At 48.0% G+C, this 24861-nt stretch overlaps 1 protein-coding gene, 1 long non-coding RNA gene and 7 other non-coding genes across 9 annotated transcripts in view; 3 read left to right on the top strand and 6 right to left on the bottom strand.

The window, feature by feature from the left end:
* Positions 1–24861, bottom strand: part of LOC130040153 (uncharacterized) — a 249284-nt gene that overhangs the window by 10171 nt on the left and 214252 nt on the right. Inside the window, exons 7-8 of the mRNA XM_056132168.1 lie at positions 2826–2859; positions 1350–1374 (exon numbers count right to left, since the gene is read on the bottom strand). Coding sequence (XP_055988143.1) covers positions 1350–1374; positions 2826–2859 — 59 coding nt within the window. The remainder of the gene's footprint in view (positions 1–1349; positions 1375–2825; positions 2860–24861) is intronic.
* On the bottom strand, positions 291–363 carry TRNAV-GAC (transfer RNA valine (anticodon GAC)). The gene has a single exon. It is a non-coding gene; the product is annotated as a tRNA-Val (tRNA).
* Positions 3342–10034, bottom strand: LOC130040320 (uncharacterized). The gene is made up of 3 exons (XR_008794987.1): positions 9700–10034; positions 8708–8810; positions 3342–3517 (listed from the first exon to the last, which is right to left on the bottom strand). It is a non-coding gene; the product is annotated as an uncharacterized LOC130040320 (long non-coding RNA).
* TRNAI-AAU (transfer RNA isoleucine (anticodon AAU)) lies at positions 12305–12378 on the bottom strand. The gene has a single exon. It is a non-coding gene; the product is annotated as a tRNA-Ile (tRNA).
* Positions 14005–14078, top strand: TRNAT-AGU (transfer RNA threonine (anticodon AGU)). Its single transcript has one exon. It is a non-coding gene; the product is annotated as a tRNA-Thr (tRNA).
* TRNAV-AAC (transfer RNA valine (anticodon AAC)) lies at positions 16755–16827 on the top strand. The gene has a single exon. It is a non-coding gene; the product is annotated as a tRNA-Val (tRNA).
* On the top strand, positions 19307–19379 carry TRNAR-ACG (transfer RNA arginine (anticodon ACG)). The gene has a single exon. It is a non-coding gene; the product is annotated as a tRNA-Arg (tRNA).
* On the bottom strand, positions 20319–20392 carry TRNAI-AAU (transfer RNA isoleucine (anticodon AAU)). Its single transcript has one exon. It is a non-coding gene; the product is annotated as a tRNA-Ile (tRNA).
* On the bottom strand, positions 21781–21853 carry TRNAF-GAA (transfer RNA phenylalanine (anticodon GAA)). The gene has a single exon. It is a non-coding gene; the product is annotated as a tRNA-Phe (tRNA).

The following is a 24861-nucleotide window of genomic DNA, read 5'->3' as shown; positions in this document are numbered from 1 at the left end:
AGAGGAGTAGGAAGAGCAGGAGGGGAGGGGGGGAGGGAGAAATGAGGATATCAGTATTTTTATGGAAAATCTCTGCTTTGCTACAGGGGCAGAAAATAGCCACTAAGTTCCCTGCTGGGATCAAAGAGGAACCCAGCACTGCACAACTGCAGACAGTTCCCTGGCCAGCCTCACTCTAAAATGTGCGAGAAGATCACATGTGCGTTGGCGTTCACAACTACATTTCACTTAAATGGAGACTCTAAATGGGCAGAGAAAGAAGGAAAGCCAAAATCCAGGAGATAAATACATGTTTCCGCCCAGTTTCGAACTGGGGACCTTTCGCGTGTCAGGCGAATGTGATAACCACTACACTACGGAAACACCAGCAGAAGCAAAGGCCCAAGTAGCAAAGGCATGTCCAGAAACTCCAGCTTTGGGAAATTTTTTGGTTTATTTCCTCCCATTCCTCTCTCTTTCCTTTTAATAAAACTAACAGTGTCACAACCTAGACAAACTAATATCTGTCTAGCAGAAATCAGGACATTTATAACCAGAATATTTGGTTAGAATGTCCAGAAATTCAGAATGTCCAGAAACTTATTCAAAGCAGTCAAAGGAACAAAAATGTCCAATAATCTATTCAGGATAGTCAAAGGAACAAGAAATTTCCCAAGTGATCATCTGCAGTCTTGTAAACAGCTTCACATTAAAAAAAAAATAAATAAAATAGTAAGAAGAACAAGAATGGAATTAAAAAAGAACAATCTAAAAACAAATTACAGGGTTGAATAAAATGGACCAAAGAAAAAAGCAACAACAAACTATACAGGTGATGCATACTGACTGACCTGCTGTCTAAAAGAAATCAGACGTGAAAGATGATGTCCTCTGGCCCAGATGTTAAAATTACAAGATAAACAAGAGTTCTTCCACCGTTAGAAGTTAGAATATTATTAGGCATGTGTGTAAGCAGCATTTTTTCAGTATAAAAAAAAAAAACAAGACAAACATTTCTAAATGGGTGACTGAAAAAAATATAAAATAAAATAAATAACTGATTGGAGAAATTGGCCTGTCTCAACTGTGGGACTAGGCTAAAGTAAGCTCTAAATTCAAAGGGCAGATTGTTGAGTAGCACAGATCATCAGGGAGTTCAGATTGGCAACGTTCAAAACATTAGCATCTGTTAAGTCATATACCTGAGAACGGGCTAATCCCCAAGAAATGAAGAACATTTCAGCTCGGTTAACAAAAAAAGTTAGGAGGATAGCTTTTTAAATGTACTATAGGTATAGAAATTCCTCCAAAGAAGACGAATGTGGCCAATTAAGTATATGAATGAACATCAAAACCACCATCACGCTTACTAGACTGTTAGCAAAATAATAAATACTGGACATGGACCGGTGAGGATACAGAGAAATGGAACCTTTGCATCCTGTTAACAGGAGCATAAGATAGAGCAGTCACTGAGAAAAATACATGGAGCTTCACTTCTTAAAAATCATAGAGCTACAATATACTTTAGTCCCACTGCGGGGTATTAATCCAACAGAACTAAAACCAGAACGCTGTGTACAGGGCTGACAAGAGCCAGACTCAGCAAACAACTCACATGGCCATCAAAGGGTGGTAACATGAAGAAAATGTTGTGCGGACATAAAATGGAGCAAAAATGGAAGGAAATTCTGCAACATGCAACAAGAGGGATGAACCATGAAGACACTATGCTCAGAGAAATGGAGTCACAGAGAGAAAATGGCCCGATGACCCACTTCTCTGAGCTCTCAACATTGGACACATTCGAGAAGTGGGGAGTGGGCCTGGCACAACTGGTTGCCTGCGAGGGGTGAGGAGGCAGAAGTCGGGAACTGATAATCAACGTGAAGTTCCCTGGAGCCCGAGGAACAGTCAGGTTCTGGGGATCTGCGGGGCCTTCTGTCCCGATTCACACTGCCCGGGGTAGCGCCCAGGTCCAGCCTGCAGCATCTTCACACCACTGGAGCCTTATCCCTCCCATCCCGGAATCTGATGCTCATCTTGGTTTCCTGAGCTGGGTTCTTCAGATCACTGCATCTCCTGTGGATGGGCTCCAGGCGCGCCCTGTAGAGCGCTAGGTCCAGGCCAGGGGACAGGGCTACAGCACAAGCCAGGCATGTGGAGGCCCAGCTACATGGTCCCTAATGACCCTGGTGTCCCCCAGCACTGAGCAGCTAGGAGTGGCCCCAGGGTTCCCAGAGCACTGTTTGGAAGACGGAAAAAAAAATCTTTAGGGCATTATTTTCTGGTTTAACTCCCACCATAACTCACCAGGGGTCTGGGAAAAGATTTTGTAACTCCACTCTTGACTTCGTCAGACCACGTTTGTCTGGCAGTGTCCTGGGTTTAATCTTTGCCTGGAAGTCACTTCTTAATTTTAACACCATTTTCCATCTAAAGCAGCCAGGAGTAACAGTCTCTCTCCTCCCTCCTTCCCTCCCTCCCTCTCTCCTTCTCTCTCTCTCTCTCTCTCTCTCTCTCTCTCTCTCTCTCTCTCTCTCTCTCTCTCTCTCTCTCTCTCTGCCCCCTTTTCCCCCCCCTAGCTTTCCTTTCAAACCTAGGGCTGGAGCAGTACCACAGGGAGTAGGGCATTTGCCTTGCACACAGCCAACCCAGGTTCAATCCCTCTGTCCCTCTCGGAGAGCCCGGAAAGCTACTGAGAGTATCTCACCCTCACGGCAAAGCCTAGCAAGCACCCCGTGGCATATTCAATATGCCAAAAACAGTAACAATAAGTCTCACAATGGAGATATTACTGGTGCCCGCTCAAGCAAATCGATAAACAACGGGAGGACGGACAGTGCTACAGTGCTTCCTTTGAAACCCAGCGAATTCTGGCTAATTAGTACATACAGTTATTTTAACTTAAATCTTAAATCTGTCATCTCACGTTACTATGAACACTCAAAAAGGCTGATAACACCTTCATCACTCTGTAAATCATATTTGCTAAATCACTTCATAGATTTTCTACATTGTGTGATTCTGTATGCAGTAGTGTTTCTCAGCCTTCTGCTTCCTCACTAAGGATCCCTTTTTTTCTTGGTTATGTTCTTCCTCCTCCAGAAAACCCTCATTTCCCATCTCGGTGGGAGATTTCTTTAAAATTCCTTATGACAACTTTTACCTCCCTTGGCTGAGTTCAGTAGGCAAACAACTAACACTTGGAATGGCTGGGGGTGCTTGGTGCTTGGTACGCTTAAGATTCTAGGGCTACACCTTAGTAGCTCTAGTAGGGATCACCACAGAGGACTCTGAAATGCCTTTTTAATAACTAGGGCAAATGGGAGGCAGGAACACATCCACACCAAACACAGGATTTTCCATTGTAAACAGCCGCTGGGTCTTGTGAGAGCGTGGCGTTCGGGGGCGCTGTCTTGCCGGGGTGGTTTAATATAAAGTCCCTCGGGTTCCAACCCTGTCTCCTCTGAAGCGTTAGTGGGTCTGGGCGGTGGTTTGAATTCGGCAGCCGAATGGTGGAAAGTTGAGACAGCACCTTTGGGGAAGCAGAAGCAGAGGGTGGCGTTAGCGGCATTCCCATGCTCATTTCCCTCCCTCTCGGTTCACACTTACTCCTACCCCGACTCACACTTCTTCTTCATCTTGATTCAGGATCAACTGGTTTCTCTGGCACACAGGGACTTTCAAGTAAGAGGAGCTCAAAGAAGGTGAGTTTTTTTTTTTGTGAGAGCTCAGAAAGAATGCTGTCTATCCTCTATCCTAATCCTCAGAATTCAATACAGTTCCCCCCAAACATGAATTCAGTGTTTCCTTTAAAGGGCAGTAAAAATGCATAGTGAGGGGAGAGAAATATAATCACCAAGATAGCCAAGTGTCTGAGGCATCGGACTGAAGAGCCAAGAGATACGTGCCCACGTGGGTTCAAACCCCATGCCCAGTAGCTTGGTTTTCCGTCTTGAGCCCACTTGGAAACAGTGCTCACTGAGAGGGTGCAAAGAAAGAAAGCCCTTGGGTTTTGGCTTCGGGCCTGAAGACATTGCTTTAGCAGGCAGCTGGTGGTGAGGGACAGCACACACACACACACACACACCCGTACTGGCTTTCATGCTTCAGGACTGTGAGGGACAGTACACACACACACACACACACACACACACACACACCCATGCTCCAGGACTGTGACTCACACATACACACACACAAACACACACAGTTCCCGGGAAGCCTTACTGTGGATGCAGGAAATAGCCCCAAGACACGCAAACAGGGTGTGTAGAATAGTGCCTGGTAAGTAGTAAGTGATCAACGAATATTAATTTCATCATCCCATAGCAGCCAGAGAGAGGGCACAGCAGGGAAGATGCTTGCCTTGTGCACGGCTGACCAAGGTTTGGTTCCTGGTACCCCGTATAGTCCCCTGAGCCATGCCAGGAGTGATCCTTGAGCACAGAGCCAGGAATAAGCCCTGAGCACAGCTAGGTGTACCCCCGAACCAAAAAGAAAAGAAAGAAAACCATTCTCTTGGAGCCAGAGTGATAGGACAGCAGTTGCAGGGTCTTCCTTGCAATGCGGCTGATCCGGGTTCGGTCCCTGGCACCCCATTTCTTCACCCTGGGGTGGACAGGGCGCAAGTCCAGCCCGACAGTCCCCGAGGGCCACAGGCGTGTTTGCCCACTGCAGTGGGTTGGTAGAGAGCAGGGCCAGACGGGGCGACCCGGGTGCCATCGCTGACCAGACCTCACCAGCACACCCAAAGTGGCCCACCAGGGGCATTTGATGGTTCCCATCCCCAAGACCCCAGATGGGAGTGATCTCTGATACTGGCGTGATGGGGGTGAGGTCTGAGGTCAGGAAAACGGTACACATGGAATTGGATCATGGCTGACTGTAAAGTTGGGTGCTGTGAATCACTTTGTAAATTACAGTACCTCAATTAAAAAATATTTTAAAAAATCACTCTCATAAATTCTCCAAAATGGTGGTCTTCCTAATTTCCATTACCTTCTAAGTCACCCTAGGGGGTAGAGAGATAGCAAGATTACAGGGCTTGCCTTGGGCATGGCTGGGATGACCCAGACCGCTCCTCCTGATTTTCTCTAATTTTTTTTTTTCACGGACCCCACCAAAAAAAGATGTTTTAAACATAAATTTGGAGGGGGACACACCTGGCAGTGCTCCGGGTTTATTCCTGTCCCTTGAGCGGATCTCCTAGTAATCTAAGTGCCAAGCCTCAGATGAGATTTTGTCCTTGAGTTAATCTCCTGGAACTTCCCCTGCAGGAGGGCTTTATCTCCGTTTTTGTTGTTATGACAATGTTCAGCCCCACCTATGTGTATACCCCCCCCCCATTCGTGGTTGCTATATAACTATGCTGTAAGGGGAGGAGATGGAACGAGGCTAGGGAACAGGGAAGAGAAAGGATGACGATGGGGAAGAGAGGAGAAATTATTATGCTGCAAGGGATGAGGTCACACTACGCTTGGGAGAAGAAATCACTATGCTGTAAGGGGAGAGATCGAACTCCACTGGGGAGGAGTAGCCAGGACAACGGGGGAAGGCTGTGGAGTCGAGGAGAAAGGTTTCAAGGCCCTGACAGAGAAAGCGGCTCAGAAAAGGCAATGAGGAGCAAGAGAAAATCCACCCACCTCCAGCCCAAAACAAACAGAACCAGGGGCCGAAAGAAAAACCAGTTTCCAATAAGAAGGGCAAGCAAATCGATGAACAACGGGAGGACAGTGACAGTGTCCTGCTGTGGAGGGTACTTCCTTTCGCCTGTTGAAATGTAAGCCTCGGGGCCAAAGAGAGAGTGCAGTGGGGAGAGCCTTGAATGCGGCCTCAGGTTTAAGGTCTGTGCTCCCGTTGTTCATGGACTTGCTTGCCCTTCTTATTGGAACCTTTTCTTTTATTGGCGGGTCAGAGGCAGAGCCTGGCAAATTCCCCGTGACTCCAAACACAGTAACAAGTGTCACAATGTTACTGGGCCCGCTAGAGCAAATCGCTCAGACATCAGTTGGAGCCAGAATGCGAAAGGAGCCGAGGAGACTGGGGGTCTCTGCTGCCTGCCCTCTGTGGGAGCATTTGGTGACATCATAAAAGCAGGCCCAGGAGAGCGGGTGGGGAGAGACAGCAGGGAGGGCGCTTGCCTGGCATGCAGGTGAGCAGGGTCCAATCCCTGCTTCGTATACGGTCCACAGAGCCCCGCCAGGAGCGATCCCTGAGTGAGACCTGAGCACAGGCCCCAAACCAGACGGACATGAAAGCAGGCTCTGTTAGCAACGAACCTTCCTATGCTACCTCAGAGGGGTCCGGACTCTTCAGTATTCAATCCAAAGCCAGGTGTGTCCCTGTTTTCGGATCCAGGAGTAGGAAGAAACCCCACACTCTGGAAGGAAGATCAGAGGGGACTAGAGGAGGCGGCAGATTCTCCACCTGTCACTGTCCGCCTGCCCTGCCTCACTGTGCCTCGCTGCTCTCTAGCAGAGATGGCGGCTTCCCTCCATCTGCTTCCACTGGCCGCCTCCACTGCCGAGAAGAGCTCCTGGCACGCAGCCACCTCCCTCGAAGGCTGCAGTTAGTGCCCTGATAAGTGCAAGTGACAAGGCACAAGTGGAACGTTCAACACCGAAATGGCCCAGCGGCCAGCTCGCCTCTCCCGCAGTGACAGACTCGGAACTGTCACCTCCATCCGGGTCATCGGAGTGACGCTACTAGGAGGACTAAAAAGGCCCCTGTGGACACGAGAGTCTCACTTGAGAGCTCGGGGGATGGGAAGGGCAGACGCCGCAGAGTACTGGGTCCAGGCCAATGGGATGAGCACTCCTTAGTCCCCTGAACACCACAAGAGCGACCCCCCCACAAGCCCTGAACCCTCCTGGGTGTGGCCCAAAAATCCAAAAATACTTTAAATTTTTAAAATTTTTTTTTCCTGGGGCTGGAGAAATGGCACAGCGGGTAGGGCGTTTGCCTTGCACACGGCCGACCCGGGTTTGATTCCCAGCATCTCATATGGCCCCCCAAGCACTGTCAGGAGTGATTCCTGAGTGTAGAGCCAGGAGTAAACCCTGAGCATCAGCTGGGTGTGACCCAAAAAGCAAAAAAAAAAAAATTTCCTTTTTTTTTTTTTTAAATAAAATGAAATTACAAAGCAGGGTGGGTGCAGGCAAGGCTAGCACCTGTCTCTCTCTCCAGACCCTTGTCCACCTTTTTGAGGGGGTCCCCCCCACAGCACTGGAGGAGTGGAGCACCAGGACAGGGACGCACCCCCCACTCTGAACCACCTCCCAGGCCCCCACCATGTGCTTCCAAGGAAGCGACTTCCACTCCTTTCCCGTTCCTGTAGGTTTAACCACATGCAGGCTGACCACAGCCCTGGAGGCGCAGAGCAGCAGGCAAAGCTCAGGCTGGTTCAGGGACCGAGAAGGGCTGCAGTTCGAATCCCCGCTCCCTCATACCGCTCATTCACCTGGTCCAGAATCATCCATCACCCAGGTCTGCTCAGAGCAGGTCGCCTCGTGGGCCCTACCTGGAGCTCACGGGTGTCCCTCCCTCGCAGTTGCGCCCAGAAATGGTCACTTCGAGCTGTGCACGTGGCCTGGCCGCCTTGGATCCTGGGGGAGTCCGGATCTGTGCCCAGGGCCATCGACAACTGGGAACCTGTTGCCTTCATTACAAGACACTCAGGGCGCGGCGCCAGCACCCAAGAGCCTCCCAGTCGCCCTGACACCTGCGGATTCTGCCCTCAGCGGCTTCTGAGTAAGACTGAGCACCGGGCAGAGTCGGGGGAATGCAGATTCAGACCTAAGTTTCTTGACATTTCCCTGTGTTCCACGGGTGTCGGGTTGTAGACTGAGAGCTCTGGGCCTCCTCGACCTGCCTGAAAACAGGTACTGACTGGAGAAGGAAGGGAAGGAGGAAAGGAAAAAGGAGAGAGGAAGAAAGGAAATGAATGCAGAGGCCTATGGAGAGTTTTTTCTGAAAGTCTTGCCCTTTAAGAGAGTATCTCTTATGATAAGAATGTTTATAAGCCAGTGGCGTTCATGCACAATTCAATCTGCTTAATCAGTGGCTGAATAAATGGCAGTACTCCTACATAAAAAAATAAAGAATGTTTATAAGCCACATATGAAAGAAAACAATAAGGAGCTGATAATTGAGGTAATTTACAACTCCCCTGGATTCTTCCAAGTCTCTTTTTATTTTGCTTTTTGGGTCACACTCAGCGATGCTCAGGGTCCTGGCTCTGCACTCAGGAATTACTCCTGGCGGAGCTCAGGAGACCATATGAGATGCTGGGAATCAAATCCGGGTCGGCTGTGCAAGGCAAACGCCCTACCTGCTGTACTATCTCTCCAGCCTCTCTTCCAAGTCTCTTAACTGATTTTATCGCTTGGGTCATTTCCCTCGCCCCTAACATAGGCACTGTCTGCAGTTTAACTCTAGGGCAACGTCGCTAAGCTAGAAGTTTTGTGTTCTACCTTCCTTCTTAGAACTACAACCTAACATTGTACTGTCCAACATAGTAGCCACCAGCTAAGGATATTAACAAAATTCAGTAAGACAAAAACTCAGTAGACTGTGTCTAGCAGTCATGTGGCTAGAGACTTCTGTGCTGCATCACCCAGAGGAGGTCATTGCCATTGTTCTAGAAAGCCCCATGAGACAGCATTCAGTTAAACATGCACATCGAAACCCCCCACCCAAGACTTACAGGCTTCCTCAGACTTACCTGCATAAACACTAGGAAAGGCACCAGGCATCCCCAGCGAGCTCCCTCGGCCTTACGTTTTTTTATAATCCTGTTGAGAATTCTCTCTCCTCCATCTTCTCATCTGGGAAAACAATTTATTTTTTTAATTGTTAAATACATACGTGACACCCTCCCCCCAGGAAACGGACTAAAAGTGATTCAGTAATTAATTCTGAGCGTCCCTTCTCTTTTATTTACTTTCAGTGCAGTCTTTTGCTGAGTGTGGTTTCTTGGTGAATGTGAGCTCCAGGGACCTTCTGCAGGCTGGGAACTGAGGTCAGCGCTACCTCTCCAACCCATGGACATTTTTCATTTTTAACACTCCAGCAAGGGCCAGGGGCGAGGACAGGATTGCAGGTGCTTGCCTGGAACTGTATACGGTCCCTGAAAACTGCCATGAAGGACCCCTAAACACAGAGCCAGGAGGTCCCTGAGTCCCTCCATGTGAAGTTCCCCCTAAAAAACAAAGAACAGAAGCATTCTACTCTAAGGTTGCCTTCATTCCAACTCTGGAGGAATCTCACATCTCTCCACCCTGGGGCTGCCCATGTCATTCTCTCTTGGGGGGGTGGTACCCCGCTGTGCTCAGGCGCTACTCTGGGTCTATGTCTTGACCCAGTGTGGCACTTGGAGGACCCTCTGTAGTACCCCAGCGACAGTCACAAGGCCACAGGCAAGGCAAGTGCTTCATCCCCTGTACTATCGCTCTGGCTCCTAATTTATCTGCTTTCACGGGGCAATATAAAAGTAAAATGAGAAACTAGCAGAAGCACGTGTCAAAGCATTTTGACATGTGCTATAGATCAACGCCAACTCTTGATTCTGCAGTTTACTACCCATCTATCACTGAACACAGTATCACGTTAAATTCCCCAAGCCTCAGATTCACCGCTGAAAAAAGTAGCACTTTTCACACGAAGAAGTGAAGATTTAAATAGCAGCATCTCTAAGGTGAGTTAGCAGTAACTTACACATAATTCAGGAACTAGCAGTCATCGCAACAGGACCAAGATCACTTGCAGGATCCTCCCAAGTCATTAGAACTATTGAGAGCACCATCGACAATTTACACAACCGGCTAATGGAAACACATTTGAATTGAAGTCTAGCATTTTAAGTTCCTGGTCACTGTCACTGTCACTGTCCTCCCGTTGTTCATCGATTTGCTTGAGCAGACCCAGTAACATGGTGAGACTTGTTACTGTGTTTGGCATGTCAAATACGACAAGGGTAGCTTGCCAGGCTTTGCCCTACAGGCAAGATACTCTCCGTAGCTTGTCAGGCTCTCCAAGTGGGATGGAGGAATCCACCTTGGGTCCACCGGGTCAGCCGTGTGCAAGGCAAATGCCCTACTCGCTGTGCCATCCTGGTAGTGTTTAAAAAATGAAAAAAATTAAAATGAAAGGCTCTTAAGAGGCCAGAGGACAGTATAGTAAGTAGGTGCTTGGCTTGCTCTCTGCCAACCGGGTTCGAGCCCCAACACCCCATGTGGTCTGCAGCCTCATCAGGAGTGCTCCCTGAGCACCAGGGGTGCGGCCCATCAGCCAAAAAAAAAAAAATCCTTAAGAACTTATGAATGTTCTTGCTGTTAAACTCTGGTGAGGAAAAAGAAATATTTTGTTGAAAATAAGCTGAATCACCGCCAGGAATAATTCCTGAGTGCAGAACCAGGAGTAACCCCTGAGCACCAACGGGTGCGACCCAAAAAAAAAAAAAAAAGCTGAATCCCTGAAATCTGATGATTGCAAGCTCCATTTACTCCCTCCCGTTCATTCCTCGAAGTTTCAGGGGATCCAGTGCCCGCTGGCCGACTTTACTGGGAGGAGCACACGCACGAAGGACGAGAAAGGAGAGCCGGTCTGGGGACTGCACGGCCCCCTCACACCGCTCATCCACCTGGTCCAGAATCATCCCATCATCCAGGGCTGCTCGGAGCAGGTCGCCTCGTGGGTCCCGCCGGGAGCTCACGGGTGTCCCTCCCTCACAGACGCGCCCAGAAACGGTCACTTCGAGCCGTGCCCGCGGCCCGGCCGCCTGGGATCCTGGGGGCGTCCGGGTCTGTGCCCAGGGCCACCGACGCCCGGTCGCCTGTTTCCTTCCTTCTAAAAGACACTCGGGGCGCGACGTCAGCGCCCAAGAGCCTCCCACTCGGCCTGACGCCCGCGGATTCTGCCCTCAGCGTCTTCTGAGCAAGACTGAGCACGGGGCGGAGGAAATGCAGACCTAGATCTAAGTTTCTCGACGTTTCCCTGAGTTCCACCTGCGTCGGGTTGTAGGCTGAGAGCTCTGGGCCTCCTCGACCTGCCTGAAAACAGGTGCTGAGTGGCCACAGAGCGCGACACGGCCGAGGACAGGGTCCTGGGCTCACAGTCACATCTCGGTAGTCGGCCTGAAGTCGGGACGGGCAGTTTCTTGCCTCCCAACGTCACTTCCTGGTTCGCTCTAGGAACCTGGGAGGGCTTCTCGTCTCTGTGATTAGTTCTCAGCTCTTAAAGCGCCGCGAGCTTTAAAATGCGTTGGAGGGTTTTGAGTTTAGGTTTTGGATTTTACGACTAATACTGACATATATTCGGTCAGAAGTGCAAAATAGTACAAAACTATGTCCTCTTCAATCTGTTGCGCCAATTGTGACTACATTTTCTATGTTGATTTGATTTTTTTCTTCTTTCTTCGTGTGTTATATTCTTTTCCTTACACATTTGAAAGTTGTTGGAGAGTATTTTTAGAGATCATATTCTCTTGCAACATATTTTAGTATTCCGAGTAACATTTTCTTTTTGCGATGGATAATAGTTGCCATGTTGGAAAGTAATAGACCAATGACTATTAAAATGACACCGTTCCTTATAATCACTGAACAGCTTGAGAGTCCATGTTCAAACCTCTTTGAAGATCATAACACTGAAGAAAGACACTTTTTGCTCATACATATGAAAAAAACCAAGGCTATCGCCTTCGCCTGCTTCTCTGGGTTGAAAAACTCTACACTTCCTGAAAGTGGTTGTATCAAACCATTTGTTGGTCAGCTCAGTTCACTTCAAAATAAAGCCTGATTTTGATAGCGCAAAATGCTGAAAATATACAAAAAAAAAAAAGAGTGCCAATGAGAAACCGAATACAACCCTGAATTGCAATACGTGTATGTAACTGAAGAAACAGTAAGAAGCCAAGGGCAGTTTATATGGGAGGTTAGGGGACTGAAGAGAGAGATGAAAACTTCATGAAAATCTCTTTGTATTCTTATACAGGAAAAAGCAGAGTGGGGAATAGTGAGTGATATGAAATGTAGGTTATCAAGAAATCACAAAAACATTTTCCCTCCAACAAACTATTTCTCGCAGAAAACCAACAACAATTAAAAAAATTAAAATAAAAAAAAAAAAACTCCGAACACAAAAACCTGCCTTTTGTTTGGGCTTTTTCTTGCGAAAGAGGCGTGGGGTCGGCTAAGATTCCCAGACAGCCCGCTAAGAAGTTAGCTTGAGAGAAAGTAGAAAGGGAAAGTTCAAGCCAAAGGCTTTCTCCGTGCGGTTCAAACTCTCGGCTTGGAGGACAAAGAAAATAAAAGAACCACGTTGGCCCGTACGGGGATCGAACCCGCGACCTTGGCGTTATTAGCACCACGCTCTAACCAACTGAGCTAACCGGCCGGGATACCACGGCCAGCGCTCCGAATTGTAAACGACTCAAAACAAACTTTTTTTCCCCTTTCTTTTTTGGTTGTTTGGTCTAAGAAAGTGGAACCGTGCTCAGGCCTGTCACCATCTTTCCGCGTCGGCAGGGGGAGGGAAATTTTCATATTCGGCCTCGAAACACTTTTCTTGTCCCGGGCAAAGTCGTCCGAGTCGCCCCGGCGGGCGCGGTCGAGTCAGGCCCGCGGGGCTCGCTGGGGTTCGCGGCCGCCGCGCTGCCCCCGAGGAATTGACGCGCGCTCCGAGCTCGGACACCGCTGCGGGCAGGCCAGTTCCTTCCGGGACGCTTCGCGACCCGGAACCTGCCACCTGTCGCCATCTGGCTTGGGGGATTGGGGGGCTTTGGGGGGAGCGGGGGGCGTTGCAACGAGACCCTGAATCCATCCATTGTCCACACGGTCCCCGGCGCTGCAGAGCGGCCGTTGGACACCAGGGGGCGCCCGGGAGCCGCTCTGGGCTCCGCGGAGGCGGGGCCGCTCCTGGGCTCCCAAAGCAGAGACCACGGGTGACGTCACCAGACCGGTCCCGAATTGGGGCCGTTTTCTGCACTGGGAACGCCTCAAACGCTAAGTTAGGCGCAGGGATGTTTTTAGAGGCCAGTTGACTTGTTTGTATGTCAAAGCCTTCTTGAAGCTCCTTTATTCACAAGTAAATAGTCTTCTCTTGCGTGCCAGAGTGTTGGGTACTTGTTATTCACTTTTTTTCCCCCCACTCTAGAAATGTGAATTAAATTCTGTGACAAGCCAATTTTGCTATTTCCCTCCTAACTTTTCATTTCAGTTCTTTGCCTCTATTATCAGGGTCCCCGCCCTCTCCTCTCCCCAACCGTTTGGTAGCAACATTTTTGCACATCTTTAGAAGTAGGTATCTTCGTGTTGTTGGGGGGCCGGGGGGGATTGCGAACTCTTGAGATCAGAATGTTACTGTCATTCTTGTTTGACTGGAGCGCTGGCTTTGGTCCGTGATTTCTGAAGGCCTGGGCCGCGTTCAGACTTGTTTTGAAGTTTAGGAATCAAGATAGGCCTCCGGCTTCTGCTCTGGCCATAGGTCATTCTCCCTGGGGAGCAATACGCCGAGAAGGCTCTTAGAATGCGCAGCCAAGAGAGATCGCGGGAAGCGCTATTTATTGGCAAGAGGTGGAGGCTGCCCCCGATGAGATCATCTGATCCCGAAATGGCCCTTTGCAGCTGCCACCCGGACGAAGATCCCTTTGAGCAAGGTACAGCTGGGGAGATGCCCGAGCCCTGTGTCAGATACGAACCCATCCTTTGAATAGGGGCCCTCCCTGCAATCACAGAGCGCCGAGGTTGTTTCTACAAAGCGAGGACGAGCAGAAAGTCAACTCCTGCTTCCTTAATGATTGAACGTAAGTGCCGCCCTCGCGGGAGGGATCTGTCCGTGGAGGAACCTTTTCCTGGAGGAAATAGTCTGCAGTTCTTGTGTTTATCGTTCCAGAAGGACATCTGCACTTGATTGACACCAAATGTCTGTTAAAACCTAAGGAACCGACTAGTGGGATCATTGACAACTGAGAAATGGGACATTCTCTCTAAATAATTATGAATCCAAAGGCCCCAGCAGCTTGGCTCCGTGGCTTAGCTGGTTAAAGCGCCTGTCTAGTAAACAGGAGATCCTGGGTTCGAATCCCAGCGGGGCCTCTACTGATTTGTGCTTTTCATTATATCTGCCGCGGAAGGAGAAAAATAATGCGAACGCAGATTATTTATTAGGACCAAGATGCTGTTGCTCTACTCTCAGTCCTACTTTGTCTTACCATTTGAGATCAATGTACATCAAATAATTGCATTTAAGCACATCTTAAATATCATGTGATTTTTCTTCTCTTTCTAATGAAGGAATACTGCTGTTTATTCAGCCACTAATTAAACCTGTGGATTTTCTTGATTACTAAAATTAATTTGTGTTTACAATCTCAGGGTCCTCAGTACACTTGAAATAAAATCAGCACTCAAACTCTTTGTTACACTGCACCATTAGTGGTCATGAGTTCTCATTTGAAAGTCATATGTATCATATTTATCAATAATCTTCTTTAAGGTACACCCGCCCCTCTCGGAGAGCCCGGCAAGCTACCGAGAGTATCTCGCCCGCACGGCAGAGCCTGGCAAGCTCCCCGTGATGTATTCGATATGCCAAACACAGTAACAACAAAATCTCCAATGGAGACAATAACTAATACACTAGAAAAACTGACCCATGGTTATGGTGGTGAGTTAAAATTCTTGAATCTTTCTGCTCCTTACCACACTTTCTAGTAAACCTGCAATTTCCCTATGCACTCTTGGTCTTTCTTCTATTCTAAAGTGAAGTTTTAGGTTTTTTTTTCTAAAGAGCTTTTAAAAAAAACTAAACTTTAAGTGTTAGATTATCTGTTTCTACTTTTTAAATAATCTGAACTCTACATCACTCCTGAAATTTTCAAAAAGAGGAAAAAAATTGATGGATCCTCAAAGAAGAATGGTTAGTGACAAAGTAAAGTATCTAACAAAAGCCTGGAAGCTAGTGAGATCTTGGATTCTTTTCTAAACAGATTTTTTTTACATGAAAGTTCTAAGAAAGACATCAGATCTGGAAAGCTAAACTAGCTCCCTTTTAGCTACTCTATTTCACTTGTCATTCTAAGATCTGGCTTAAGATTGTCAAAACTCTACAAATTCTCGCTCTCCCACTCTTAATTCTAGGCACAGATTTCTCTGAGAAATGGACTGCATCCTCTGCAGTTCCTCACCAGAGATCCCCAGATGAGCACACCTGTGTTGTATATATCTGGGAATTTCACTGTGTCAGAAGACATTTTCAAAGAATCGCTATGAATGGAATTGAATTGATGACATATCCCTCCAGAAGAGTTTGAGTATGTAACGGTACAAAATGATGAAAGGCTACTACTGCATTAAAAATTACACAGAACATACTTCCAAATGCTTACTTATTTTCGGTTTCTGGGTCATACTTGGCTTTGCTTAGGGATCACTCCTGGGGGTCTCGGGGGACCCTATGGGGTGCTGAGGATTGAACTTGGGTCAGACACATGCAAGACAAGGGCCCTGTCCACTATTCTCTCCACTCCCTTCCAGCTGTTTGCTAATTCAGCATTGTTTTACTGCCCTATCCGAGTATCTGGAGCAGAGCTTCACACCTGTACCTGTAACACAATTCCCACCATCACGTTCTAGGGCTGGTCACCTCTACCTAATCCACACCTCTTCGCCTTGGCCTCTGACAACCACAATCTTTTTCTCATAACCCAATACTTATTTTGTGTCCATAAACCATTTTTAAACAAGTTCTTGGCATCTCAATTTTGCTTTGGCCAAGGGAACTTCTCTCTAAATGAAGTATTTTTATTTTTGGCCTAAGTCATTTTTTATTCAAGCCCACCTGACTAAATGCAACCTGGTCTGGGATACACAAATGGACCATGAGTCCTTCATGCTCTTAATGGAAACCGAGGTCTCAAGTCACATTCTCAGGCTAATGGCCGGGTTCTTTCTCCTGCCCCGCTGAGTATTCATTGAGCATTGGATAAAGTTTGGTGAAAAGATTTGAACAAAATGTTCCTACAAAATTAAAGGATAATAATGATGGAAAATGCTGGGAAGGGAGAAATTAATGTTTCAACTTGGGACGGAGGAGGAGGGGGTCCAATCAAGTTAAGTGTGTGAAGTGACTGTGATAACTACTTCAAAATAGTGCTACTATCAGACAGCTATATGGTCTGGATTCTACAGTACTTTCTACATTTTCTCACACTTTTTTCTCTGAGCTGGGACTGTTCAATGGTGACTCTATTTATATAAAACCACAGAAGCAGCACACCAAACTTAGGAGTGTCAAACCCCTACAGGCTGTTAAAATAAAAGTTCTCTGAACCTTCTACTACGGTGTCACACATGGAAAAGCTCTCAATCACCTTGATACTTTCCACAGATGAAAGTTACATTTTGACACATTGCTGAGTCTCTCGGGGTTAATCTTTCCTTAGAACTCTCAAAATTTCTTCAAAGTATTCAGTCCATTTCATTACCGAACAACAAATCCTCTTTCTAACTGTTCTGCAATCCTCTTCTTTCTTCCATCTATTAAGTCTTAGATCTGGCACCATTTTTCAGGAATACAGACATAAAGAACACTGGGATATTTTTTTAAAAAGCTTTTTACTTTTTCGAGCAGATGCGGTGAACATCATAATAAATGTATTTCCTGTGCCATAAGGGTATAAATTGTTAGTTTGAATAGCAAGAAATGTTAAGATAATTTTAAGATCTGCTGAATTAACAACCTTTAGCACTACTTTTGAGACCAAGGCCAGCGTTTCCGTAGTGTAGTGGTTATCACGTTCGCCTAACACGCGAAAGGTCCCCGGTTCGAAACCGGGCGGAAACAGGTGGGATATTTTTACTTCGCTACTAAGCGAACCTTTACTTTCTTTTTGCAGCCACAGACCTAAAAATGTACCTGAACTTTGCTCTCCTTTTGGGATTCTGAGATTAAAGACAAAAAACTGCCTTCCTGGGGGTGGAAAGTAGGGGAATGGTGCCGGGAGAGAAACTGGGTACTTTGGTGGTGGGAAATGCACACGGTGAAGGGACGGATGTTGGGACACTGTAGGAGAGAAACCCCATCATGAACAACTTAGGAACTGTGTATCTGGAGGTGATTTTAGGAAAGGGAAGGCAGGGCAGGGGGAGGGGACGGGAACTGCTCCTTTCACCTGGAAACCCAAGTCTCTCTCCCCCATCCCCGCCCCTAACCTTGACACTCTCCACTTAGTGCCCAGGGGCTGGCAGTGACGGGGGCTGGGGGAGGGGGCTTTGAAGTGCAGGGGCTGCCCCGGGAGCAGCCCCCCGAGAATCCTGAGCACGCAAACGGGTTTCAGCAACAAAATAACTCTCAGGAACTTAAAGGGCCCCACTTGCAAACTGAGGAGCCCCGCGGTTTGGAACTGACCCAGCTGGGCCCCACGGTGGGGACTGAAAGGCCACAACCGCCTCCAGAGATGACGATGGTGTCATCTCCGACGACTGGTACAGGGCAATGCCGCAGTTCCAAAAGCCGGACCGACGTGGACCCGGCTGGAGCGTTACGGGAAAGGCGAGGTCCTGAGCAAGAGGGTCGTATCCTCAGTAGCCCGGGTCACTGTGTCCGACAGAGAGGCTCACCTTCCCGTCACTTCCCGCAGGAGGAGCGGCTGGGGCGGGCCTGGATCTGCATCTCGGTGCATCCCACCTCGCCCCCAACCCCACTCCGCGCCTTGGGTCGCAACGGGGACTAAGCCTGGCTCTGGGCGGGACCCGGACACGACCCGCAACTCCAGACCTCGGGGGAACCCAGAGCCTCGCTGGTTGCCAGAAATCATCCCCTTCCGCGGAATCAAAGCGACTCTTCCGGAACTCAGTGCCTCCAACAGCAAAACCTCTCCCGCAGCTTCTACTCAGTTCATCCTCTACCTGCATCTCCTCAGAGTTCTGTCTTCCTTCTAGAACACTGCAGTACTGACGGACACAAGCTTCAGACGCTCAGGCATACAAATACGAGCTCCAAAATTTTTACCTTATGTGTGTGATTTTTTTTTTCGAAAATGACTCGATCTATCCATGCCTCCGCTTCTGCAGCAAAAAATCAAGTACATGATTGTCAGCAACCATAGCAGCTGCCTCTTCGACATGTTCATTTATAGTTGGAAAACTAAATCTTTGATTTAACAGCTGCTAATAAATGACAACTGCTCGAGCATTTAGTTCCCATTTTTGCTTCAATAAATTAACGGATTAAGGGGATCAGAATAATATGATTACGCATGTATGTATATAGAAATAATTATTTTGATTTGGGGCCACGCAGCTCTGAGAATGGAGCTGGGCTATTTCTGACTCAGTGGACCAGATAAACCTGGATCTTCCTACAAACCACAGAGTCCAGTCCACTGGGCCATCTCAGCCCATAAGGATGATTTTAAAGGTCACTAAAATGAGGCAAACTCAAGAAGGGCTGTCTGTTCTCTCTGTGTCAAAAGAAAGTCTGCAGTTCCCTGGGTGGAGGCATTTCCTCTCTGTACTCTGTTATCAGGGAACAAGCCTTATCATCAGCGTGGGAAGCTGAAACGAAGATAAACTAAGGCAAACCAACCTTCCAATTCCAGTTCAGAAATTCATCTGTTACCCTCCTTCCTATAGAAGCCCAAATCACCCTCCTCTCCCCACCTTTTTTTTTTCCTTTGTCTAGTCACTACTCTACAACGTATTGCCTTTTCCTAAAGTGACATAAAAGCTTCAGTATCTGATAGTTTCTTTGAATGTTCACTTCTTTTCTGTGAAGCCTGTCAGGTAAAATTTTAAATATTGTATCAATAACAGATACGGACTTTCCCTCTTCTGTCAGTTGAACTCGTAGCTTTAGTTCATGACACACACTGGGGTAGAGGAGAGAAAAGCGTTTCCGTGCTCACATGGAAATAGCAAAAAAAAAAAAACAGGGTTTTGAGAAACGATTAGAGAAAAATATACCCTTGTCTAATTGGATAAAAACGCATCATGCGCAGCCTGGAAGATTCATGTTTGAATCATAAATCCTGTGCAGAGAGATTTATTCAAATAACAGACATTTGTTCATTGGCCAAAATCAGTTACTAAGCACCAAACAAGTACCCAAGCAGAGTCAGCGTAAGTGAAGGTTTATGTTTGTCAATGAAATAAATGACTCTACGTAGGTATATATTTTTGCTAAGCAAACTAAGGAATGCTTTTTGAGAGAGTGAGCAGGTTTTCGATTCTAATCCCTGTTTTTAGAAACAAACGAAAAGGCCTCTACCGTACCGCTGAGTATATTAAGGAAAGGACATATATCGAGGAGGGTGTTTGTCTGCGGGCCAGTGGCGCAATGGATAACGCGTCTGACTACGGATCAGAAGATTCTAGGTTCGACTCCTGGCTGGCTCGTTAAGACACCTTTTGTTGCCGGTGTTTTTTTTTTTTTTTTTTTTTCTCAAAAGAATGATGAAACCATTTTCAAAAGTCCTTGGAATAAATGTATTTTCCTGGAACTCCGATACCTGTAAGATTTGTTTCCTCCCGCCTTTGGTGTCTTCCTGAAAGGACCCCTTTGCACTCCAACAGCTCCATCAACGCCCCGTCTGCAACACCCCCAGTTCCCGGGGAGCCCCGGCTCCCAGGGGTGCGCCCTGCACAGCTTTTTGCCCGCGTGGCTACTGCCAACAGAGAAAGGGACGTCTGTCTCCTAGGACCAGCAGAAAGCCCAGCGCCGTTGGCGGCTCCCTCGCCTCTGCAGTGTCCGCACGCGCCCGCCCCGCGGGAGCTAAGAAACGGTCAAAGCGAAACGCCCCCGGCGAAGAGGCGGGAGCCGCGGGGAAGAGGCCGCTGGGGCGCCGGGCGCTCTGAAGGGACTTGGGGTGCTGCCGGAGTTTGCGGGGCAGGCGGGTAGTCCCGGGAGAAACTCCTGACACTCTCCCCGAGGTGCATGTCAATCTGTGGATCGATTTCCGACCTCAGTGTCCTGGCCGTGCCCCGCCCGGATGAGCGCAGACACGGGCGCACGGTTCGGGGTGCAGCGGGGCGCGCGGCCGCCCGGCTCCCGGCGTGGGGTGCTGGAGCAGATCTGGAGGCGCAGCAAACTCTCTTTCCAGCGAGGGGAGAGGCTTTTCCCCGAAAGCCAAAGTGCACAAGTCCTTCCAAGCTCGTGGAAAGAACTAGAAGGAAGTGGTGTTTCTGGGAAGCAGTTCCTGATTGAAAAAGAAACCCAGCACAGAGGCAGAAATCCTTGTGGGTGCAGTGCAAAAGTGCCCCAGTTTTCGATTCTACGTAGTGAGTTTTATGAGGGTTATTAGGGAGTTGGAAATCAGGGCCAAAACAGCAACCTCCTGGCCCGTACGGGGATCGAACCCGCGACCTTGGCGTTATTAGCACCACGCTCTAACCAACTGAGCTAACCGGCCAGAGCTGCTAGTTTTCTCTTTGAGGAAGTTGGTATTTCTTAACATGAAAACTTTTTTCTTTTTTTTCTTTGTGTTTATCCAAACAAAAACAAAAGAATTATCATTCATCTTCTAGTCAAAAGAGAGCTTCAAGCCCTATCCATGAATTTCAACTAAAATAAAAAGAAAGAAAAAAGTAAACCACTTAGTTTCTACAATACTACAGATTTCCAGGAGAACTCTCTGTGCAGAAACTGCGTCTAACTCATCAGAGCAGACTGAGCTGAAATGGCATTTTCAGTCCTCAAGGAAGAAGGCCCTCCGTTATTTTTCCGTGCTGGTTTACACCTTGCAAACTTCTCTTGACCGGCTTGCGACGTCTTGACCAGTGATTTTCACATTGATTCGAGTAACTGCAAGGAAGCCGAGGGCGGGGTTGCAGAGAAGAACTCAGCGTTCCCGGGCTCGCACGAGGCGCGGTGAAATGTCCACACTGAGCTCCTGGGCAGCGACACCCGCGCTCGGACCCTGGGCGGCCGAATACTCTGGAGCCTCTGGTCAGCCTGGCGTGTTCCTGAGGCCGGTCCAAAGCGGCGGTGACTGGAGACTGTTGATTGCGCTCTGCAACATTTTTCTCATCCAGGGTCCTGGGACCACAGGTGGTTCCCCGAGCCCCGCCAGGAGGGGGTCCCTGAACACAGGGCCAGGAATAAGCCCGGGGGACATCCATAGTTCACTCGGGGTGTCACTCAAAATTCCATCTTGTGAACCAAAGGCTTCAACTCGGTGCGGGGGGCGAGGGGCCGAGGGGTTTGCAGAACGAAACCTTCAGTCCTTAGCCGGGCGATTGGTTTCCTCCCTGGATCACGCAGATGCAAAAAAAAAAAAAATCCTCCTACCTGACAGCTTCTCCCTTTCCCTCTTTCTGGGCGGTATTGCTTCTTTGGTGTTTTCCCAATTTTCAAGCCCGCTGACGTCTAGCAAATGTGATGTCACTGTCACTGCAAATGTGATGATGCACAAAAAAACTCTAAATGTTAAGTTTTGATCGCAAGCCACGTGGTCCTCAGGGTGGCAAAGCAACTCTCCCCGACCTTCCCCGACTTTGCCTCAAGTTGACCATCCAGACCCGAGGCAAAGCCGGGCGCTCGTTCCTCCTCTGAAGCAAACACCTGGGTCTAGAAAATCCAACGTTTTCCCAGTTGATAAAATCGAAGATTTAGATCTCCTGTTCTCACCACCTTCATTGTGCTACCGGGTAGAATGCAGGATCCCCCCACAAAGTTCAGTCTTTTCTTAATACGTTTCTGAATGAAATCATGTGTGGATGTTACTGACAGTGAGTCCCCAGGTCACTCAACATCTAGTAGGAAAAAAAATCAAAGCCGGTTGTGAAAAGAAAAAGCAACTGCCGAAACCCGGGATTGAACCAGGGACCTTTAGATCTTCAGTCTAACGCTCTCCCAACTGAGCTATTTCGGCGACGAATGAGCAAGGGATCTTTTTTGTTAGTTGCTCTTAAGTAACCTTCTTTTAACGCTGTTTTCGGGGTCTCAGAGAGATAGCGCAGTGGATAGGACGTTTGCCTTGCACGCCGTGGACTCGGGTTCAATCCCTCAAATCTCTTATGGTAACCTCCGCACCGCCAAGAGCGGTTGCGTAAAACCAAAGTTAGGAATACGTCCTGAGCACCACCAGGTGGCCCCTGGCCCAAAGAAGTGACTTTTGGATGATAATATTGGGTGCTGGGGCAGGGTAAATGGTCAAAGAAAATTCATAGCTCCTTCCCTATAAAGGAAATAAATCCATACTTTTTTTTTCTGAAAAGGAAATAAAACGTTTTCTCCCTTCAAAAATAATTGGGGGCGGAGGGGAGGACTTAAATCAATATAAAGATCAGATTATGGGGAAATATAGTCTATGTTTCTTGAATATGTTTGGGGAAACAAAAAATTCAGAGTGAAGTCAAAGGGAACAGATGATTCTACACTTTCTGGCGGTATGAATGGATGTTTCCTAGAGCTCATAAGACCACTTGGGATCATTTTTAGTTTGGCATTCAAATATCTTTTATTATTTCTGTTGTTTTTATTCTCCCCCACACCATTTACTCTATTAAAAAAAAAAACTACATTTTTTTTTGTTGTTTGTTTCGTTTTTGGTGACACTCTGGGGTTACTCCTGGTTCTCGCTTAGGAATCACGCCTACCAATACTCAGGGGACCATATGGGATGCCAGGGATTGAACCCAGGTCAGTTGCCTGAGAGGAAAGTACATGAAACAAGCTCCATCTTAACAGCTTGAGGAGACAGAGCGATAGTACAGCAGGTGGTTATTCCGCATCCCATATACTTCCCTGAGCACCACTAGGAGGAATTCCTGAGCGCAGAGCCAGGCGTAACCCCTGAGCAATTCCAGATGAGCACCCCGTCCCCGGAAAAAGTACAGCTTGATGAAATTTACAAGTTTATACTAAACTCCTTGGAGTTTGAGAACCTCCCAGTTAGTCACTATTGTAAACTTTCTCTCCATGTATTATATTGTTTTTCAACTTCACTGAATCAGTCAATAATCTTTTTCTTTTTTTCAGTCAGTATTCTTATAGTGTGATGAGGTGGCCCAAAGTTTAGCAGGGAAAGCTCAAAAGAACAGCCGAGAAACAGGATGTCTCCAAAGCCAAAGGTACAGGATGCCTGGACAACGCCCACCAAAGAGACATCGCACATTGCTCTCTTCAGCAGTCAAATACAAATTTTTTTTAACCATTCAAGGTTAACGGCAAACATCTGGCTTCTGTACTGAAAATATGCTTGCTTAGCTGGTAGACAGCAGATTGACGTTGCCAAGCAGGGAGTGATAAGGGATGTTTAAAACCCTTGCCTGGCCGCAGGCTCAGGGCTGTTCAGTGCACTGAGACCCTCGCTCGCAGGCCGGACAGCCCCTACAGGCTAATAAAGGCTCCTCAGTTTGGCTAACAAGCTCGTCAGACTTCTTCCGTCATCTCTCACTCCACAACGGTATCTGGGCTGCTTCTACTCATGATGGCCTTGTCCGTAATCTATGTTCTTATTTCTGTAAAAAAAAAAAAAAAAAAAAAAAGCAGTTTATAAACTTGTCCTCATTCCAGTTTATGGCCGCAGCTGTGGCCGAGCAGTCTGGGGCCCAAGCACCAAAAGATGGGGGTTTGGGGCGTGCCTCTGCACTTCCTCAACGCTGCTGGAGTGGCTCCTACTGAAAATGAGAGTTAAAAGGCTGGAGAGATAGCAAGGAAGGCACTCGCCTTATGTGCTGACGACCTATGTTCAATTCCAAGCACCTCTTGTGGTCCCCACGTGCCACCAGGAGTGATCTAGAATGATCCTTCGTTTCATGTGGCATAGAAGTATTAATAATCTTTTTTGGTTTCGTTTTGCTTTTTGTTTGGGGACCACCCCACCCCCACCCCCCACGCTCTGCAGCCTTCAAAAATGCATTCTCGGGTCTGGAGCAATAGCACAGCGGGTAGGGGGTTTGCCTTGCACACAGCCGACCTGGGTTCGATTCCCAGCATCCCATATGGTCTCCCGAGCACCGCCAGGAGTGATTCCTGAGTGCAAAGCCAGCCAGGAATAACTGCTGAGCATCGCTGGGTGTGACCCAAAAAGAAAAAAAATGCATTCTCAAGGTGTAGCTTCTTTTTTAATAAAGGGGAGGAAAGGATAGAAACATCAAGATCACGATCACAATCACGATCATCCTGTTGTTCGTCGATTGCCTCGAGCAGGCACCAGTAACGTCTCCTTCGTCCTAGCCCTGAGATCTTAAAAAGTGCCATATTCAAGGCTCTTTCAGGGTTAGGAGAATGAGACCCATCATTGTTACTGGTATTTGGCATATTGGGTACGCCACGGGGAGTTTGCCAGATTCTGCCATGTGGGCAGGTTACATTCGGTAGCCCGCCAGGTTGTCCAAAGCAAGAATGAGATAATAAGATGGCCACGCGCTTCTGGGAGCTGTGTTTTATAGTCTCTGGATCTTGGCCGTTGATGAGATTACACGGCGCCAGGGGGCAGTTGGTGGGTGTGACCCCTACTACTGGAAGATGGAGGATCTGGGTGGAGGATGCTCAGCCCTGATCCGAGCAGGATTGGAGATCTCAGCCCTGGGACCCGCATGCCTTTGTTCCTCTGCCAGTACCTTCATGCATATGGAGAGTGGTCTCAGCATGGTTGTGGCTGGTTCTGGAGGTCTTTGGCTGCCGGAGCTCTGCTCAGGGTGGGGAGGGAAACTCAACCTGCCCCCCTCCAAGGGCCCCTGGCAAGGACAGCCAGGCACAGGGGCAGGAGACTCTGCCTATAATGTTATGGTATAAAAGTCCCTGACTTTTGAGAGAGTTGGGACCGCCTGTTCTGAGAAGGCTGCCACTGTGTCAGTGAACCGAATGGGGCCCCAGCTCGAGCTAGCCAATAAAGACCCATTGCTTATTGCATTGCAACTTGTCTTCATATGA

The sequence above is a fragment of the Sorex fumeus genome, unplaced genomic scaffold (assembly GCF_029834395.1).
Source record: "Sorex fumeus unplaced genomic scaffold, SorFum_2.1 ptg000094l, whole genome shotgun sequence".
Classification (NCBI taxonomy): domain Eukaryota; kingdom Metazoa; phylum Chordata; class Mammalia; order Eulipotyphla; family Soricidae; genus Sorex; species Sorex fumeus.
This window is presented reverse-complemented; position numbering and strand designations above follow the sequence as displayed.